Consider the following 21,360-nt stretch of genomic DNA (forward strand, 5'->3'; position numbering starts at 1 on the left):
AACATACGTCCACATTCCCGGTCTCTGGCTGGCAGCAGGTGCAGCATTGCTATTAAAAAGGTCACCTCAGTAACTGTATGTGCTGTGGGGTGAGGAGAGGGTTCTTAACCAAAAGCCCCCCCACCCCACCCCACCCTATCCCCCGCTACTCTAAAGAGCCAAAGGTTATTTCAGTGTTACCAGAATGTTCCACTAGCCCAGGAATAAACATCAAACGATGTGGGATATTTGCATAAATTTCCCTGGTCAGCAGGATTTGATCTTTGGCACAGAGACGAGAATTTTGAGAGGCACATATATTTTCCTGGCTTCTTCCGACTGCCTGTTCAGTGGCTCTGAGACCTCTGCTTCTATAGCGTCTTTAGTTCCTTATGGAGAGGGCCCTAAAACTGGGAGAGTGTCTTCATGTGTCCACCACTCAGCCCCCAGAGCTTATCTTTTACCCCTTGGATAACGAGTTTGCATCCAGTGTGCAGTAAGCAGTGGCTTCCAAAGTAGAGAAGAATTGCTTGCGTGCATGGCCCTGCGCTAGAATGCTTGAACACATCAGGTTGTTTTGCATCTGAATCCCGCCTCATGTTTGTCAAGCCCAAGTCATCAGATGCCCAGAGCTAGAGAACAATGGGAAACCTCCACTGGCTATATAACTGTAGCCTACCCCTCTTCAGAGCCACAAGTAGCTAGGGTTGTATATTCTCCTGCACACATCCCTGAAGTATTTGAATTACCTGGGTCACATGCTCCTCTCCAGCTAGCTACCTAAGAACATAAGACGGGCCATACTGAGTCAGACCAGTGGTCCATCTAGTCCAATATCTTGTCTTCCAACTGTGGCCAGTTCCAGATGCTTCAGAGGGAATGAACAGAACAAAGGGCAGTTATCGAGTGATCTAGCCCCTATCCTCCAGTCCCAGCTTCTGGTAGTCAGAGGTTTAGGGCCCCTGGAGCATAGGGTTGCATCCCTGCCCATCTTGGCTAATGGCCATTGATGGACCGATCCTCCATGAACTTATCTAGTTCTTTTTTGAACCCAATTATACTTTTGGCAACAAATTCCCCAGGCTGACTGTGCATTATATGAAGAAACATGTCCTTATGTTTGTTTTAAACCTGCTGCCTAGTAATTTCATTGAGTGACACCCCCCACCCCCCCCACACACACACACACTGGTTCCTGTATTATGTGAAGAGTCAAATAACATTTCCCTAGTCACTTTCTTCATACCATTCATGATTTTATAGACGTCTATCACCACCCCCACCCCCGGTCTAAGATGAACAGTCCCAGTCTTTTTTATCTCTCCTCATATGGAAATTGTTCCACACCCCAAATCATTTTTATTGTCCTTTGCTGTACGTGTTCCAGTTCTAAAATATCTTTTTGGAGATGGGGTGACCAGACCCGCACACAGTCTTCAAGGTGTGGGCATCTAATGGATTTATTTAGTGTCATTATGACATTGTCTGTTGTATCTAGTCCTTTCCTAATTGTTCCTGACATTGTTAGCTTGTTTGCCATTGCCCAGATCTTTTCAGTGAGCTAGCTATGATGCCAAGATTTCTTTCTGGAGTAACAACAGCTAATTTAGACCCCCATCATTTTGTATGAATAGTTGGGATTATGTTTTTCAATGTGCAGCACACAGCACTTATCAACTTTGAATTTGATCTGCCATTTTCTTGCCTGGTCACCCAGTTTTGTGAGATCATTTTGTAACTCTTCGCAGTCAACTTTGGACTGAACAGTCTTGAGTAATTTTGTATCTGCAAATTTTACCATCTCACAGGTCACTCACTTTTTTCCAGATCATTTATGAGTATGTTGAACGGTCCCCGTACAGATCCTTCGGGGACCCTGCTATTTTCCTTTCCATGTGAAAACTGATCTTTTATTCTTAGCTGTTGTTTCCTATATGTTAACCAGTTACTGAGTCACGAGGGGACCCTCCCTCTTATCCCATGACTGGTTACTTTGCTTAATACTCTTTTTGGCATGGGATCTTGTCAAAGACTTTCTGAACATTCAAGTACACTATATTGATTGGATCACCTTGTCCACATGCTTGTTGACACCTGCACAAAAGTCTGATCGATTGGAGAGGCATGATATCCCTTTACAGAAGCCGTGGCGACTGGTCCCCAGTATTTTATGTTCATCTGTGTAGCTGATATGTCTTTTCATTACTATAATTTCAGCCAATTTGCCTGGTACTGAAGTTAGGCTTACCAGCTTATAATTGCCAGGATCGCCTCTGGAGCCTTTTTAAAAACTTGGTGTTACATTAGCTATCCTCCAGTCATCTGGTACAGAGGCTGATTTAAGCAATAGATTACATACCACAGTTAATAGTTCTGCAATTTCATATTTGAGGTCCTTCAGAACAGTTGGGTGAATATCCTCTGGTCCTTGTGACATTTATTACTGTTTAATTTATCAACCTGTTCCAAAACCTCTTCTGTTGACACCTAAATCTGGGACAGTTCCTCAGAGTTGTCACCTGAAAAGAATGGCTCCGTGTGGGAATCTCCCTGACATCCTCTTCAGTGAAGAATTGCAAAGCATTAATTTAGCTTCTCTGAAACAGCCTTGGTTTCCTTGAGTGCTGCTTTAGCACCTCGATTGTCCAGTGGCCCCACTGATTGTTTGGCAGGCTTCCTGCCTTTGAGGTATTTTTAAAACATTGCTGTTTGTTTTTGTCGCTCTTGCCTGTTGCTCGTCAAATTCTCTTTTGGCCTGCCTAATTATACTTTGCTTGCCAGAATTTGTGCTCCTTTCTATTTTCCTCAGTACGTTCTGACTTCCTATTTTTTCAAGATGCCTTTTTGTATCTAACTACCTCTTTTACTCTGCTGTTTAGCCACGGTGGCATTTTGGGGGGTCTCGTATGGGTTTTTTTTCCCCCTTTGGGAGATCATTTAGTTTGAGCCTCTATTATGGTGTTTTTTAAATAGTTTCCATGCAGCTTCCAGGCATTTCACTCTTGTGACTGTGCCTTTTAATTTCCATTTAACTAGCGTCCTCATTTTTGTGCAGTTCCCCTTTTTGAAGTTAAATGCTACTGTGGTGGGTTTCTTTGGTATTTCTTCTTCCCTGCAAGGATGTTAAATTTAATTACATTATGATCGTTATTACCAAATGGGACAGCTATATTCCTCTCTTGGACCAGATGTTGTGCTCCACTTATGTCTAAATCAGGAATTGCCTCGCCCCTTGTGGGTTCCAGGACTAGTTGCTCCAAGAAGCCGTCATTTAATGTGTCTAGAAATTTTATCTCTGCATCTCTTCCTGAAGTGACATACCCAGTCAGTATGGGGATAGTTGAAATTCCCCCTTATTCTTGCATTTTCTGTTTTTGTGGCCTCGCTGAGCATTTGACCATCACCGTCACCATCCTGATCAGGTGGTCAGTAGTATATTCCTACTGTTATATTCTTATCATGTACGCATGGAATTTCTAGTCAGAGAGATTCTAGGGTACAGTTTGATTCATTTAAGATTTTTACTATGTTTGACTCTGTGCTTTCTTTCACATATAGTGCCACTCCACCAGCACAACTTACTGTCATTCCTATATATTGTACCCTGGTATTACCTTGGTCCATTGATTATCATTATTCCACCAAGTTTCTGTGGTACCTATTATATCAACATCCTCCTTTAATGCCAGACACTCAAATATTAGTGTTTTGACTCATAGCATTTGTGTACAAGCACTTACAAAATTTGTCAATATTTAGGTGTCTGCTTTCATGTGATGTAAATGAATGGGACTCCCGTTCGTTTGTTTTGCTCAACTCTCCTCTTTTTTTAGGATATAAAGTATCCCCTTTAATAAATCCTTCCCTATGGGATGTCATTGTCCAAACTGTGTGCTCCTCTGCGCCTGTCGGCTTTCCCCCACAGCCCTCCTTTATAACCTTTCTGATTTTACCTGCCAGCAAGGCCCGGCTTGACAAAGCCCTGGCTGGGATGATGTAGTTGGGGATTGGTCCTGCTTTGAGCAGGGGACTGTACTAGATGACCTCCTGGGGTCTCTCCCAACCTTAATCTTCTATGATTCTATGAATCTGGTTCCATTTTGGTTTACTTGCAGTCCCTTGCGTTGCTGCCCCAGTGGCGAGTCATCTCCCTTACGCTCTCTTGCAAGAGGCGTGTGAGTGTGAAACGGATGCACCCTTTTTTCCTGAAAGGGGAAAGAAAATGAGCTCGATAGCCATGGAGACCAAAGGCCGTTGGCAAACAGAAGACCAGGCAGAGCAAAGGCAGCAGCAATGCCAGCTCCTTCCCGGTAAAGTGCTTTGCTATTCTAGATTAGGTACCTCTAGGACTAAAAAAGACAGTTCAGTATCTTCATAGAATCAGAGAACTAGAAGGGACCTCGAGAGGTCATCTAGTCCAGGCCCCTGCACTCATGGCAGGACTAAGTATTATCTAGACCATCCCTGACAGGTGTTTGTCCAACCTGCTCTTAAAAAATCCCCAATGATGGAGATTCCACAACCTCCCTAGGCAATTTATTCCAGTGCTTCACCACCCTGACAGTTAGGAAGTTTTTCCTAATGTCCAACCTAAACCTCCCTTACTGCAATTTAAGCCCATTGCTTCTTGTTCTATCCCCAGAGGTTAAGGAGAACAATTTTTCTCCTTCCTCCTTGTAACAATCTTTTATGTACTTGAAAACTGTTCTCATGTCCCCTCTCAGTCTTCTCTTCTCCAGACTAAACAAACCCAGTGTTTTCAATCTTCCCTCATAGCTCATGTTTTCTAGACCTTTAATCATTTTTGTTGCTCTCCTCTGGACTTTCTCCAGTCTGTCCCCATCTTTCCTGAAACATGGCGCCCAGAACTGGACACAATACTCCAGCTGATGCCTAATCAGCACGGAGTAGAGTGGTAGACTTGTGTCCGTTTATTGTTGCTTTTATTATAATTACAGCCCTAGTCTTGCACCAGGACACCGTTGCGCTAGGCGCTGTACACACAACAAAAGTACAGTTTGGTCTTTGTTCTTCCCCTTGTGGCTGCCAACAAGGGGTGGGGGGGAAGAATCCTAGATGGTCTTTGGGCTGTGGACACCTTTGCACCACAAATTGAAATAAGGCCATTCTGTTTTTCAGATGAACAATTCCAGTTTGAATGTGACCAACTCTACTGTCAGGGAGAAGCACATCCTAAAAGCCATTTGAGGAGAGCCTTCCAATTGAACCATACAGCAGAGCTGGGTGAGTGGGAGATTATTGTATGGTTAAATTAAATGTAATTAATATTCTTAAAGGAAGGGTGATCTTGGAGTTGAAGCACTCGACTGGGACCCATTATCTGGCTTCCTGGGGCTCTGTCACAGACATGCCCTGTGACCTTGGAAGTTACTTAGTGCAAAATTTTCAAAGATGGCTTGTGCGAGTTATTTTGGTTGCCCCCCTGATGAGGCCCCCTGTGTCTGATCTTCAGAAGCACCGAGCCCCCACACGTTCAAGTCAAGCCAGCAGGAGCTGTGGGTGCCCTGCAGCTCTGAAAATCAAGTGTCACCCCAACTTGGAGACCAGTTTTGAAAATTTGAGCCTGTTTGTCCCTCTATAAAATGGGCTGATATATACCTGCCTCCCACGGGTGTTGGCATTTAATTCAGTAGCATTTGGAATGTGGTTGGAGAAAAGGTATTTTATGAGCACAAGGTAGATCTAGAAATCTAGGGTAAATTCTCTGCTTAGGTGACTGACTTCCCGAGTGGGAGGTTAAACCATTTTTTGTTATCCACACAATCTAGGGCATCCAGTGAAGGCTAGTTTCGTAGGGGGTGAATTAGGTCCCAGGCCTACAGAGTGAAATTCCTTTTAGAAGCGGGCCAATCTTTTGTGATGTTTCTGTAGGGAAAGGGGAGACTAGCTACTGCATGTAACTAGAATTGGGTGACTTTTGTTTTAAACCAAAAAAATTGTTCGGCAAACCATCTAGCTTCAGCCACACCAAAGTGGTTTGTGTCAGTTTCACCAAACTGTTTCAGTAAAAAAAAAAATTAAAACTTCTTTGTTACAACATTTTGATTTTTTTTTTGTACAAAATGACTGTGTGAGCAAAAAAAAAATTAAGGAAATTAAGGTTTTAAATGGTCAAAATCAAAATGAAGCATTTTGTCCAGCCAAAACTTTTTTTGATTTGCTGAAAATTTTTGGTTTGACCTGAAACGTATCTTCGTTCAGACTTGCCCCTGAACCAAAAAACCATAACTCCATTAATAGCAAGGCTCTCCTTGCACCTCTATTTGCCCACACGATGAGAAACGTGTCGGTATGCAGATCGGCTTCTCTCATAAGCACTGAGCAACCCGCTGCCGGATCCCGAGAAGGTGTTAGCAGAGATTGCGGTGCCATTAATGTCTATCATCCTAATGTGTGAATTAAAAGGGTGAGATGCTACTTGAAAGGATTTGACAGGAGCATGAAAACCAGAAGGAGCTGTTAGATGCTCCCTGATGGTTCTTGGCTAAGATCCAACATTAGCCTGGCTTGGTACATCATCTCTTGTGTTCGCCCAGTAAATAACACTAGGATTTTCTCTGTGATCCCAAACCCTCTGAAACAACAGATGATGTCATCAAAAGTAACCATGGCAATTTATCAAGGCTGCTTGGTGGCCTGTTGCCTTTCACTTAAGGATTGGTGGATTGCGGAGAGGAGCTATTTAACTGAACCTACTAGTATAAGTACTGCAGTCCACCCACGCCCTAGGCACTGGTTACTGGTTTACAGCCTTGGGGTGGTGTCCTATTACCTTTCTGAAATCCACTTGAACTCAGGGGGCACTTGCAGTGGGGGGAGCTCAGCACCTCACAGGAACAGTCTCTTAGAAGGCCAGATTTTCAAAGGTATTTCCAGCACCTAAAAAGGCAGAAAGACACCTAGTGGGATTTTTCAATCCTTCTGCCTCTTTAGGTGCTGAAATGCCTTTCGAAAAGCCGGCCCTGCGGCTGTTTGGTCAGGCAGAAATAATCCCCAACCCTCAAGCCAAACTTGTGGCAAGGGAAAGAATTCTTCAGGTCATGGCCGTGCTTTGCAAGTCTTTTATTAGCAATACCTGTCCAATCCTGAGTAGTATTCTTATCCCTCAACACTATACATTCTCCCACGCAGGTGAGACGACGGCAGCAGCGACCTTTCACATTGAAAATATCGTGTAGCGTTCAGCCCGAGTTGCGCTGCAACAAAGAGCGATCCAAGGAGCACAACCAGTGAATCATCTGCAAACACTCACCGCTGTTTGGATCAGCCAGACCAATGCCCTACTAAACTGAAGTCCTTCCGCTATGAACAACCTGGTCACCCACTGAGCTTTCTGTCTGATCAACACCGCTCTCTGTACAGTGCATTTCAGGTAACATGCCATCAACAGGATACAGACCACGTTCTTGTGTAGACAACAGCATTCAAATTAGTACTAAGAAAAAATCAACCAACTGGAGCCCCAGCTCCTTATAATGCGAGTATGAAAATGCTGGTTCCCTTCCCAGTTTTTGCCGGTGGAGATTTGCCATTATAGATCACGCAAGCCCAGTGTTTAGCGAGGGTAGGTAGAGTTAATGGGCAAACTGGAGGGTAGGATTAAACAAGACTTTATTACTTCTCCTTGTGTGGCAAACATAGCAAAGGATTCTTAGCAGCAGTTTCTAATATTAGAAAGACATTCATGTACAGTTGGGAAGGAGCAAAACAAAACAATTGTTTTTCGCACGTCTCCGTCACTACCACGGCAATCCACTGGGCCGGAGAGTGAGTTGCACTGCCCCTTATTGGGGCAGTGGCTCTGTTTGCATCCACAGGGTTTTATGCAAGCGACCTCTTTGGTTTTGATCCATGGGATTTGCACCACTTGAGGCTGAGAGGGCGGGTTCCTTTGAACCCCCCAAAAAGCAAAGTGGCACTCTAGCTAACTTGATGAGTTTCATCTGGCTTCCAAACTGGGGCGGGGTTGCTTGAAGCAGGACGGAGTTTGCAACTAAAAACAAACCCAGGTGCTTTCTTGCATGATAAGCAGGATCAGTGAGTCCAAAAGAACCACCCTATTTCATCCTTACGCTAGGAAACACCTGTTATTCCAAGAGGGTCATTCCATGCTTAAAAGCTTTTGGGCTTTTAAAACTCACAAAGCCAGGTCATCTGCTATCCCGGATTCCACCCTATATAGGTGGAAAAGAATGGGATAAAATGAGGGAAACTACACCACTGCACCAGGAAGTTGGTAGGGCTGGGACAGCAGGGGCTACTGAGCTAACGCCGCAGTTTTGCTTTAAGTCGAACAAGGGGTGGAACAAGCCGTGAAGCAGGCAGAGGTAGGGTGTAGATTCTGTTGCGAGCACTTGAGAGAGAGCTGCTAGGAAGGGAGTGAAGACCTGGCGAGGATAGCCGAGAGGCAGGTAAGAGCTGGGAGGACAGATACCCAAGTCACTCGGTACGTCTACACTGCAATTACAAACCAGTGGTTGGTGACTCAGCTCACGGGGTTCGGGGTAAGAGACTGTTTAATTGGGTCCAGGCCAAACCCAAAAGTCTACACCACAATTAAACAGGCCCTAAGCCTGGATCTTGGCTAAGATCCAGCAGTAGCATGGCCTGGTACATCATCTCTGGACAGGCCAGCCCTGGGTATGTAACTGCAGTGTAGACATATGCTAAGGGACTTGTCTACATGACCCCACAGTGCAGACTGCAGGGTGCGAACTGCAGCCCACACTGAAGTTTTGTGCTGTAAGTAGACCCTGCTAGCGCCAACTAAAAGGTACCTAGTTCATAGCAATGTAGTCTCATTTAAAACAGCCCTACGCTCTCTTAGTTCATGCTAGCAAGATCTATGTGGGGTAATTACAGCACTAAACTTTAGTGTGTGCTACAATTCACACCTCTGTAGGCCATACTGTGTAGACAAGCACTAAAATGCAGAATCAGGGGAAGAGAATTTATTCTCACCGGCAGCGTTATGCAAACTTACCTCACAAACCTATATAAAATAAGTAGCTCCAGCTCTCAATCACATGAATGTTTGAATTTACTGGATAAATTACTGATTTATTTTAATATGCAAAACCTTGTTGCTATTGTGCCTACTGGTACACATGAATCTTGTCTAATATTACTTTTGTTACATAGCGATAAAAGGTAAATAAGTATTTGAAATGTGTTTCTTTGAATCAAATACTTCATCTAACACAGTGGACTCCTTCAAGCTTACACAGTTAGAACCAAAAAGTGCTAGTAGAATCAGTCATTAACAAACCTTTGCTTCAAGAGTTACCTTTTAAAATGCATCCAAGTCTGTGTAACTAAGTTATGGCAACAGCTTATCTGTCTCATGATTCAGCATTTGCAATAAGTGGATATTGACTTCAGTGGCAGTGACAATTATTGACCTAAAAGCTAAATACTAGTCAAGGCCCAGTAGAGGTTAACATTTAACTGACTGTACACCTCAGACAAATAACATCTGTACTGTCAATCATCTACAGTTTCACAATTCCGGCTGTGGAATTGTCAACCGTAACGGCTTGCTGTTGAAGGAACATTCTAAATTAGAACTGAAGTTAGACGGTCCTGTCCAATCAGGACGTGGAAAGTTGGATATGAGAGCTCAGTGGACACGTCGTAAGAACCTACTAAGAAGACTGCGGTAGCATTTGCCATTTAGAGCAGTTTTGCGCCTCAGAACAGGTGGGTATATGTTACCCAGGCTGTACAGGAACATACAGTCAGGCGTGTTCACTGTGCACATGGCAAGCGGCTAAGGCCACCAGAGGCAAAATGGACTCTTAACATTGTGATCAGATCTCTTTCCCTCTGAGCAGTCGATAAGATTCCTGCTGCTGCCACGCACTTGTTACTAACATGAGACCCACGCCAGGGAAGAGGAGATGCTCTCTGGATCCATTCAGGGAACCTCACGGGGGAGTAGCCTGCCCAACTGGATAGCTGTTAGTGAATCGCAGACCTAAAGTCTTAATACTACTTTGCAACTGCGTCAGTAATAGGTGCATTTGTATGGCTAACCCTTGGCTTAGCCCAGCTGTACTAATGTGAAACATGTGCCTAGCACTGAATCAGTTTTTAAATCAAGGGGTTTAATAGCAAAATAGCCATGAGGTATGCACGATAACAGCATCCCCTCAGTGCTACATGCAAAATAGAGCGACTGTCCCTACACTATTCAAACTAGAGCCTAAGCAAAGATCTTAACAGCAAGGAACTCTGGGAAAGTGCGCAGCTAGAGTCCAATGGTGTAACTCTCTGGATCAATTCAAGCCAGAGTTCACATATGTTTCCCCCTACTCCCCGGAACAGGACTTCTTAACCAACAAGCATGATTTGTAACATGGCCCATGTATTAAACTAAAAACAAGTGTTTGGAAAATAATACAGCTCTGAAAGTAACAGGGGCAAGCCCATCCTGTTAATGCTCCAGTACCAGTCATATAGCTCTGGCTTTAATTATTTCAGGAATCTCAGTTCAGGGGGAGAAAGCAAAATTGGTCCCAATTCTGGCAGAGAGGGACATAGGTGTTACAGGTTGCTTTTAAGAAAGGATGGACAGAGTTGGAAGACAAGGGCTCTGCCCAGTCTCAACTCAGTTGCTGTTTTCATGCATTACTTTCCCTAAATGCCTCTTCCCTCTAAACTCTGCAAAGGTTTTACAGCAGAAGTGTTAATGCAAGGCATTTTATCACCTACCGTGTTTGATAAAACATGCGGCTTGTCCACACAAACACTTAGCTTATGGCAAGCTGGGATGTAAATCTACCATGCACTAAAAGTTTCCTACGGAGCTTAGATCTACCCCCACTTGGAGTAGATTAAAGCACAGTAGGGAATTTTTAGCAGGCACCAGCAAGGTCCACATAGACACTTAGTGCCCAGCAGGGTAGATTTACACCGCAGCTTGCGGAGAAATAAGTGTTCGTATGGCCAAGCCCTTTAAAGAACATGATTTGTTCCCTCTCCAATGGCAGACTAGGCACTGGCTTCATACCTGCAGCAGGAGACACTCAGTCCCTGAGATCTAGATGGAAAACCACAATCATGCGTAGACCAAATGTATGGGGAGAAATGGACAAGAACATCTCCACGGGCATGTTCCTCTATGATTCTATGGGACGTGGAGTGGGAGGGCAAGCTTCAGGGATTTGTTCAGCACAGATCAGCATGAACCCCCGTTATCTCATTCTTGCCAGAACGTTTCTCCTCTACTGCCTCGCAGGCCTGTGGTTCTTGCTGCTGCATTCCTGTTCTAAGGTACCTTGATGAGCGGCCTCCTCCTGCTAGAGGACCGTGAACAAACTGCAGCCTACAGAAGAACCCTGCTTTAGACTAATCTCCTGCATCGGGCTTGAGAAATCACAAGGGTTGCTCTTGTTGCTGGGTAACAGTCTGTTAAATTTTGTTTGAAAAAACAAAATGCTTTAAATACTATTAGAGCCGTAGCTTGGAAATGAGATCGGCAACTACGCTCTGCGTTGGGAGTCAGTAGTAAGAGGGCGTTCTCCCAGCATGGAAGGCACTGGGCCGCGATCATTGCATGTACGCGTACTGCCAATCTCCGAGCGGCACGTGGGTCTCCTTGATGGCCTGGGGAGACGTCCAGCGCAGGAGGTAGAAGGGACTGCCCGGTTTGTCGTTGGTTCCTGTAGGAAAGCCAGGAAAGGCTCTTTACGGGAAGAAGGAGTCGTTCCCCAGTAGGGAGCACACTCCAGTCTTGGCCTTGCAGGAGGTTCTAGAGAGAGATCCCCATCCCACAGCTGAGGAGATGGCGGCACAGAGCCAGGAGTAGAACCTAGGCCTGCTCACTCCCAGCGCCTGGCTCTAGTTCCCAGAGAGGAACATTCACACCCCACTGTGTATGGATCAGCTGACAGCTATTCCCCTCTCACCTGAGGCACGGGCGCCCCCAAATGGCTGCTGGGCCACAATTGCGCCTGTCGACTTATCGTTAATGTAGAAGTTGCCAGCTGCATTCCTCAGAAGCGTCCTCGCTTCCTGGATGACGTGCCTAGGAGAAATGGGGGGAGCGGTGACACAGCGGAGGACGACACGCTCAGGTCATCGTCCTTTCAATCTGTTGTGGGCCTCCTGGCCTCAGACCGTGTGCAAGAGAACATAGTGCTGGCCAGATGGCCCAGCCCAACATCTATCCCCAGCAAAGCAACCCACCCTACCAATATTGCTCTGGCCTAGAAGATTCAGCATTCCTAGGGTACTCTGCAGAGCCCAGTCAATCCCTGGCCTCTGTGCTGAAGCAGACAACATAGCTGGTCAGCTCTTAGTTACTGCTGCCCTAGGCTGGGCTCAACCCCAGATGTGAAATGTGGCATTGCTCCAAACCCATCCCCTGTACCATTCAGTCCCAGAGAGTTGCACCACTTAAAGTTCACCACCTTTGATGGCCATGGGGCAGCCCTAACGAGCCATCTGGGGCTGGTAGGACATAGGAGTGTTGTCTTGAGGGAAACCCCCTGAACTACCCTTCAGAGCCTCTAGGGAAAAGGGGCAAGGGGCTCAGACAAGGAACCTCCCTGCCCTAAATCACTACTCGGCCCATGCTGGGCAAAGCCCTACCCATGAAGGGGTAAGAGTCCATTGGCCCAGGACTTCCTTCTAGCAGAAGACAGTGATGAAAATGGAGGTAATACACGTGCTGGTTCTGCATGACAGAAACCGAAGGGTTAAAATTATTCGCCCCCCTAGTGCACCCTGGAAAGAAAGAGAGCGGAGAGCGAGCTATTAGCGCACACTGCTAGAGGGGTGAGAATTCAGGCACTTACTTATCTTGGGCGAACACTGCCCCCGTGAGGCCGTAGGGGGATGTGGTGTCTATGAGCTGTAGGATTTCCTTGTACTGCTTTTCTGGATAGACATAGACAGTCAGGACTGGGCCAAAAATTTCCTGCAAAGCAAAACAAAGGCTGTCAGGGCAGGAGCAGCCGCGTCTGCATGCCTGCGAGCGTGGCCCACAATCGCTGCTTGTTACTGACGGCAGCGCCTGCTGCTTGAACAAATCGCCGGTGTGAAACAGGACAAATGACCAGCACTATGAAAGCAGGAGCACAATCAACTCCTGCAGGGAAGGACTCCGGGGGAAGGCAGAGCACCATCTCCCAGCCCAAGTGTAGTATTTGCTTGGCAGGCAGTTCCCGCCCGTTCCTGCCAAGGACAGCAGTGTGCCTTCATTGTTATCTAAGGTGTTTAGGGTCCTGTACTTGGGCCAGACTCCCACCCATACAACGCCCCGTCCTTCCCAACCTGGATGGATGAATGTTCGTTAGAGCCATTCCCCTACCCACTTCCATCCCCTTCAGTCCTGAGCTGAGACTCAGAGCTATTCTGGCTCAGTAAATAATTATAGGTCTGCAGAGGATGGAGAAAAGAAACAGCTGCACATACACTGCAGCGCTGGCTGTCAAAGGCTATGTCTACACAGCAGTTAGACACAGCCGACTCGGGCTTGCAGGGCTCCAGCTGTGGGGCTGTTTCGTTGCTGTGTAGACGTCTGGGCTTGGGCTGGAGCCAGGACTCTAGGACCCTGTGAGGTGGGAGGGTCCCAGAGTCCAGGCTCAGCCTAAGGCTGGAAGTCTTCACAGCAATGAAACAGCCGGAGCCCCAACAGTCTGAGTCATCTGGCACTGGCCAGCCGCGGGTCTCTCTTCACGGGGTAGATATACCCCAAGAGGCCCTCCGGTAAGCCCCCGCTTCTGAGCTTCATTAGTGAGCGGCAGCATGTGGGAGAGGAACGCTAGGCGCGACAGCAGCCAGCCCTAACCCCGGGCCCGTGATGAGTCTGCTGCTTCTCCTTTAGTTCAATGGGCTCTAGTTTTAGGAGCTTTAGAGGAGCCCGCCCAGCTGGCCTTTCACAAAGACACAGCCCTCGTCTTTGTTTGCTGTGGTTTCCGGCCATCACTAGGGTGAGCCAAGAGTGGTGGTGGAATGACACTCAGCTTGCAATCAGGAAGGGCTTCCTAGCCTATACAACCGGCCCCTCCCAGAACCTCTGGATGCCCCGTCACTCGAGCAGCTAAGGCACTGGGAAAGACAGCGTGGGGACAATCCTGCCCCAGTTACCGCGCTGCGCCGGTGGCCTCCTATTTAACTGCACGCTCATCACGGAGCTTGCGCTGCTCTGAGGCCCAGTCTTGAGAGCACCTCAAGGCCAACGGGAGGGCTACAGTCTAGGCAGGAGGCAGCAACAGACGCACTGAGGAGCAGTGCAGGTTACTCATTAAGGGGAGGGAGTTCTATGGGATCAGTCCTAGAGGATGGGAATCTCTGGCTTAGATGGCCAGATTTCTCTCTCTCTCTCAAAGATCTGTGCTTCTGCAATGGCTATTCCTCATGCTCTTCTCGTGGTCAATTCAACCTCGATCCCCACAGGAGAGAAAAGGGATACTCACCTCTTCCATGATGGGGTCCTTTGGGTCTTTGCTCTCCACGATACACGGCTCGACAAAATACCCAACGGTGTCATCACACGTCCCCCCCGCCAGGATGCTGAGGTTGGGCGACGTCTTGGCGTGTTGGATCCACTTCTTAATACGTGCAAAAGACTGAAAACCAGAGTGCGAGGAGGAGTCTGAAAGAGGGCATTGCCCGTCGGGGACGCTAGCTCTGGAGCCGGCAGGATCCAGCAGCGGCAGACACGCTATTGCAGCACGTGAAGCCACTCGCGGGAGTGCTGCCTAGAAGGCCGCGCTGGGTCCGCATCTCGCTGCATGCCCCGGGGTTTGCTTCCGGGAAGATGCCCCGTGAGCCTCCCTGCACTTAGAATCTTAGGCCCCTTCTGGGCAAGATCATGACGACTGTCCCTGAGGACGGCAGTCCCAGACAGGTGCACGTGCAGTAAGGCCGGGGGTGTCCAGACTTGGCTAGAAACCCAAAGCCGTGTACACTTTGCACACTGCAGCTGGCCCTGGAGACACGGCCAACGGAAGACACAGACCCAAGGACTACTAGCAAAGGGGAGCATTGCACGCTGGGACCTGTAGTATACCAGCCACACCTCTGTATGAAGATGAGCAACTGCAGTCTCAGATGGCTAGTACTCTGGCCACGCCATGGGGCAAGGACAGAGTAGGGAGACAGGCAAGGGGCTGCCCAAAGCCTTTCCAGCAAGGGCAGGCCCTGTGCCGCAGAGGCCCCCTTCTCTGCAATGGAAGTGGATGAGAGGGATTTGCAGCCAAAAAGCCACCTGTATTGCCAGCTGCCTGCCCACAAGCTAGGAAAACACACTTAAGACAGCACTTGCCAGCTCAGCTGGGTCTGGAACGACGAAAGGGGGGGAAGTGCAGCCCCTGACGAGGCCCAGGGCGAGGGAGAAGGGATAATCAATCCCCAGGAGGGTTTGGCTGGCTTGGGGAAACCACGCGAGGCCTCTAGGGGAGCAGCAAGAAAGCTGGCTTAGGAGATCACAGGTAGGCAAGCCAAAGGGGCAACGGGGAGCAATGGCACGTAGGCCAAAAGGCCCACCTGCATGCCAGAGCCTCCCCGTAACAGCCAGGGCCCGCCCTCTGGAGGGACTCAAGTGGTCAAGCCAGCAAGGGGACTGGGGCAGGGGACTGGTCTTACCTTGTCATCAATCACAGCCGAGAAAAACGTCGCGAAATCCTGGGCAGGCTGCGGAAGGAAGAAGGGGAGCTGGTGAAAGAGTGAGCAGGCTGCTTCGCTCCACAGGCCATCAGCTGCCTCGGAGCGCCAGGCAGGTCGCTCGGAAGGCAGGAGGAGGAAGAAAGAGAATCTAAATCCCCCGAGTGACACCTGTCCCTTCTTTAATATCGCCCATCCCCACACCCCTAAGAGGGAGCAGCCGGCCTTTTTCAATTACGCTGTGGCGTTAACAGTTCCTCACAATCGTTCCTCCGCAGCGCTGGCTACAAGTTAATTTCTAATCACTAAAAAGATGAGGGGGGAAGAACCAGTGGATAAAAAGCTCGGTTCAATGGGAATTAGCAGCCGGCTACTGCAGCCTCTAATCCCATCAGCCACCCGCTGAGCCGCAAAGCCCAGCAGCTCCACTCACGTCTCCCACTTTGATCTTCCCATGCTCCTCCAACAGTTTCGCTTTGATCTGGGGCCACAGCGAGTCGGGGGCGTAGAGGCGGGAGCAGGCCGAGCATTTCTGGCCGCTGTACTCGAAGGCCGAGCGCAGGGTCCCGTTCACCACGCTGGGCACGTCGGCTGAGCTGTGCACGAAGTGGAAGTTCTTCCCGCCGCACTCTGAGAAGACACACGGACCGACCCATCCCGTCACTGCCTCGTTGCTTCCCCACAGAGCAACTTACAGCCAGCCCCAGCTGGCTTCCTGCACAGTCCCGCGTAACACGCGAGCTGCGGGCAGCAGACACCGCACCCTCAGCAGCCAGGCCAGGCGTCTGCCTACCCGCTCACCTGCCTGAATTACCCTGCCCCATGCTCGTTGGGACGCAGGGCTGGCTCTAAGCGAAGACACATCTGAGGGATAAATACCAACAACATGGGAACCACCTGCCTAGCTCTGCTCCAGCAGCTCCAGCCAAGTGTCTCCCAGCGGCCCTGTGAGGAGGGTCAGAATTATGAAACCCATTTTGCAGCTGGGGAAACTGAGGCAGTGACTCACACTAGGTCACCCCGCAGGTCAGTGACAGAACTGGAGTCTGAACCTTGTTCCCTTCGTCCTAGCCTTCCCTCCAATCCTTTGGGTTCACCCCGTCTCTTCCCTTTCTCCCTCACTAGGTACAAAGCAAAGGGACCCTCGCCCCATTAGCAGGAGGGGAGCAATGGGTTTATATGGGAGTACAGCATCTGCTGTAGGCTCCTATGAGTGACCAGAGAGAGGGGCAGGCCCAGCCATTTCTACCCCAGGCTCGCTGGTGCCAGCTGCTCTTCCCAGGAGGTTCACTGCAAGAGGCCTCCCCAAGCTGATCTCAAAACGGCACCAGGTTCCCTAAATACCTCGGCCCGTTCAGCTCAGCCGGGGCAGAGCACGCTCCGCTAAGGATGCACTCTGGAATAGGACGGCCGGGGGAATACTGGGTGGCAGCTAGGCCGTAGCTAACCTGAACAGGGGAAGGAAAACATCCATGGGGTCCCAACTGAGTCAGCGTGTAGGAGACAGACCTGTACAGCCCCACACCGCTCTGCATCGCTGGGCACAGAGGACTCTGCCCTGCAGTGCCTGGGACCTGAGCGCAGGCCCCTGTGGTGTCCACATCACCACCCTCTGCCCTCCCCTAACCTCTGAGCACTGAAGCGCGACTGGCCCCAACTTAAAGCTCAGCATAGCACAGAGCAGTTAAATGAAGTGTCCCACCCAGCAAGGCTCTCGCAGAGCCCTGAGACTAGAACCCAGGAGTCCTGGCTTTCAGGCCTCTGCTCTGAACAGTAAACCACAGTGCCTCCAAGAGCTGGGAAAAGAACCCAGGAGCCCTAACTCACACTTCCCTGTTGCACCCACTGGAGCCCACGCCTCCCCAGCTCTCTCTCCAGACACCTGTTTTATTTCAGTGCACGTGTTTGGTAGGAAATACAACGCAGCCATGGAAGTGAACAGCAAGCTGGCCACACACGCTGCCCAGTAGCTGCTCAATTCCTGCTGAGGAGTTCCCCTGCCGCTGGCATGGCCCACGTGGCTCTTTGTCCCCCCGAGAGCATTACCTCCTGCCAGGCGCGGAAAGGTGCGGTATCGATCCAGGTTCTCCGACACCTGCTTCCAAAGGTGCTTGAAGGTTCTGAAAGGCAGAAGAGAGTGAGACCCTGGCACTACACTGCGGTTACTCGGCGCACACTGGAGCGAGCATCTTGAGAGCTGTGGAACCAGGCGCCGGCTCTCAGGCCCCAGGAAGATTGGAGATTATCCTAAAGCCCCAGGTCCACGAGCTAAAGAAACTTCACCTCCCCATTCCCGCCAAGAGGCCTGATCCAACGCCCACCGAAGCCAATGGAAACCACTCCCATCGACTTCAACAGGCATTGGCTCATACCTTGAGAGAGGAGGGGAGACAACCCGAGAACCAGGGCCTAGACACCAAGGTGATGGGCACTACCGAAAAGGCAGAGATGGAGAGATTGTGAAAGAGGGGAGAGAAAAGTGGCACAGAAGAGAATAAAGGAGAAATAGAGTCTGGCAGGGGCTTCCAGTTCTTTTCTTTCCCTCCTTCTTTTTTGGTTCTGACTGTGACAAACCCCTGAGCTGCAAAACAATAAAAATGCTAATACGCTCCCACCAGGAGAGAGAGCCACTAATACTAATTTATGAGCTTCCCACCTTTAAAGCCCAACGCTCATCAGACCATGTCATTCGGCTGGTTAGCGGGGCCCCCGGATTTTAATAGTCTCTCATCTTTGGGAGCGGCACTTCGGGCAGGGCTGGCAGAGCCCTTCGCGGGAATAACTCACCCTGAAGTGCTGGGAGACGAGTGGGAGTTTGCAAATCTACATGGACAAAGGGAGCACCTGCACCATGCCCTTTATCAGGTTGTGGAGTCCTTCACGTGGCTAATTCACATCCCTTTAATGCCTGTCGGCAGGGCAAATGTGAAACAAACACCACATCCCTTTCCTACAGCATCGCTCTCCTAAGGAGCTCTCCAAAGGCTTTGCGAGCAATTAATGGAAGTTCTCGTGTCCCTGCGAGACAAATAAATATCACCCCCAATTTGCAGATGAGGGTTAACCTCTCTCTGTGCCTCTCTTGAGAAACTTGTCCAGAATCCCTGACACAGAATGAGATCAGGAATCTGAACTCCTGGCTCCCTATTAGAGGTTAGGGTTGATATAGAATATCAGGGTTGGAAGGGACCTCAGGAGGTCATCTAGTCCAACCCCCTGCTCAAAGCAGGACCAATCCCCAACTATTTTTTTTTGCCCCAGATCCCTAAGTGGCCCCCTCAAGGACTGAACTCACAACCCTGGGTTTACCAGGCCAATGTTCAAACCACTGAGCTATCCCCCCCAATAATACATGGAGATATACCTATCTCATAGAACTGGAAGGGACCCCAAAAGGTCATCAAGTCCAGCCCCCTGCCTTCACTAGTAGGACCAAGTACTGATTTTTGCCCCAGATCCCTAAGTGGCCCCCTCCAGGATTGAACTCACAACCCTGGGTTTAGTTAGACACAGTCCCTGTAGGGAAAGAACGGTGGATACGCCAGAGTTTTAAGTTTGCCGCATGGACTCGGTTAGGTCCCATCTACACCACCGCTTTTAACTGGGGCCCTGTCCCTTGGTCACAGTGTAAATGGGAATCTGGATTTGTCCCCCAGCAGCCCTGCAGGAAGTCCCCACAGCAAGGTATTTACAGTCTTCGGAGTCTAGAGAAGCGGGGGCTTTGGTAACGTCCACGTCGGTTTCATTATGCCCTGGAAATGAACATCATTCCACAGCTGCCATCATGCGTCCAGGGTACGTTGTTCGTACACCGTCAGAGAAAATAGGGAGTAGGGAGGAGATGACAATGGGGCCCACTTAGGGCTGATCTTTTTCCTTTCTATCCTGACCTTGCTTGCAGGACATTAACCAGTCCTGAAGTAACCTCCAGTGCCTGCAAAACACTGGTATGTGTTGCAGCAGCATGACCCCACCCTGCCCGACCCAACCACCTCTCCGAAGCGCCGACCCTTGGCCGGCTCCCCTGCCCGCTTACGGCACGCTGCCCGTGAAGTTGAGCCCGCAGAAATGCTCCGAGCTTGTGACCGTGTCTCCAAAGACAGCTCCGTCAGCCGGGACAAACTGAATGACGTTTGGAGGGAGACCAGCTTCCAGGAGGATTCTGTAGATGGTGAAGTTGGACAGCATGGCGGCGTCGCTGGGTTTCCACAGGACCACGTTTCCCTGGAGGAGGAGGAGGAGGAAAAAAAAATCTATTGATCACGGAGGGCGGCCACAGGCTTAGATAGCGGGCGATGAGGGGCCCCCTCGCTGCTGACCCCAGGGCTCCAAAGCTCAACAATCCAACCAAAGCCCCTGTCTGCCAGCAAAGCAGATGGGGGCAGAGCAGTGAAAGTCAGCTGCGTTTACGGGGGGTCCAGCAGCGCTGAGGTGCATGGGATTGACACCCATCCCCTGCATTTGGCTTCAAGTTTCCGTTTCGAACAGCGCTGAGCTTAATGCCCGACTCAGCTGAAGTCTCAAGACTTCTTCCCGCTCACACTGAAACTAGGCAGACCCCATAATGACCCTCTGCTTATCTCTAGCACCGTCCCTGTGCAGATCTCTTACAGAGCGAGCTGTGATGCTGGGAATGGGACCCGAGTCTCCGCCAGCAGCTTCAGCCACACAACTGTACTTCCTCCTCGAGCCAGGTTTCCTTGAAGCTGGGTGTAAACCAATAGGTGCTTTAACCAGCCAGGAAAGGGAAATAAAGCTCCCGGCTTCAGTCCATTTAAGGTTTTCTTCAGGGCTGGTTTTACTGGGGGGAGGGATAGCTCAGTGGTTTGAGCATTGGCCTGCTAAACCCAGCGTGGTGAGTTCAGTCCTTGAGGGGGCCACTTAGGAATCTGGGGCAAAATCAGTACTTGGTCCTGCTAGTGAAGGCAGGGGGCTGGACTCGATGACGTTTCAAGGTCCCTTCCAGTTCTAGGAGATAGGTATATCTCTATATATTGTCCACAGAAGAGGGTGAATCAACTGAAAGACACTGGGCAATAATTCCTAGAGAGGTGTCCCCCCTGCCCCCCCTTCAGCCAGCCTGGAGGGAAGAGGACACATCCTACCTCTTAGTTTCCCTTTGACCCATCTTCCCCTTCCTTTTATACTCGGCCCCAAGCAGCCATGTGACCAGCAGGGATCCCTTAATCCTCTCCTGGTGCTGCACCTTTCCCTCATCGCGTGACTCCCGTTCATAAGAGGCTGAAGCCAGGGGAGCTCCCAGGTTTGAAAGGTTCCACCCAGTTCTGTGCTACGCCCACTATGCCAGCCCCTCGAGGGGCGAGCTACGGGGAAGCTCACAGCAGTGCAGTGGTGTCGTGAACCAAGACACAACAGTCATAGCAGATGGAAAGCAAGGGGGGGGACAAGGGGCCGTAAACATTTGTCCATCTGGACTGGACGTTCAGTTCCTGAGCCTCTCGACACAAACCCTCCCCTCCTCTTCCCGCTTTCTTCCACTCCGAGTGGTGGGAAAACTACATCACACTCAGCAAAATGTTGAAGTCCCTGGGAAATCCAATACAGGCCACAGTCAGGGACAAGAGAGCAAAGGAACCAGGCTGCTGGTCTGTTCTGATGTGGCAAAAGCTCTGCTCCTACGAAATCCTTCTCCCACATTAATCGTGTTGATCTCTCCAGCTAGTCATGCGGCCGAGATATTTAATCCCATGGGAATTCCACTGGAAATTACTAAAGCACTAATTACCA

At 49.5% G+C, this 21,360-nt stretch overlaps 1 protein-coding gene across 1 annotated transcript in view; it reads right to left on the reverse strand.

The window, feature by feature from the left end:
• Nucleotides 1-7,594: 7,594 nt before the first annotated feature.
• Nucleotides 7,595-21,360, reverse strand: part of ALDH4A1 (aldehyde dehydrogenase 4 family member A1) — a 29,428-nt gene continuing 15,662 nt past the window's right edge. Inside the window, exons 8-15 of the mRNA XM_054008844.1 lie at nucleotides 19,649-19,836; nucleotides 17,659-17,732; nucleotides 16,046-16,242; nucleotides 15,595-15,642; nucleotides 14,424-14,576; nucleotides 12,801-12,922; nucleotides 11,910-12,028; nucleotides 7,595-11,663 (exon numbers count right to left, since the gene is read on the reverse strand). Coding sequence (XP_053864819.1) covers nucleotides 11,551-11,663; nucleotides 11,910-12,028; nucleotides 12,801-12,922; nucleotides 14,424-14,576; nucleotides 15,595-15,642; nucleotides 16,046-16,242; nucleotides 17,659-17,732; nucleotides 19,649-19,836 — 1,014 coding nt within the window. The 3' untranslated portion in view covers nucleotides 7,595-11,550. The remainder of the gene's footprint in view (nucleotides 11,664-11,909; nucleotides 12,029-12,800; nucleotides 12,923-14,423; nucleotides 14,577-15,594; nucleotides 15,643-16,045; nucleotides 16,243-17,658; nucleotides 17,733-19,648; nucleotides 19,837-21,360) is intronic.

Source organism: Malaclemys terrapin, chromosome 19 (genome assembly GCF_027887155.1).
Source record: "Malaclemys terrapin pileata isolate rMalTer1 chromosome 19, rMalTer1.hap1, whole genome shotgun sequence".
NCBI classification, from domain to species: domain Eukaryota; kingdom Metazoa; phylum Chordata; order Testudines; family Emydidae; genus Malaclemys; species Malaclemys terrapin.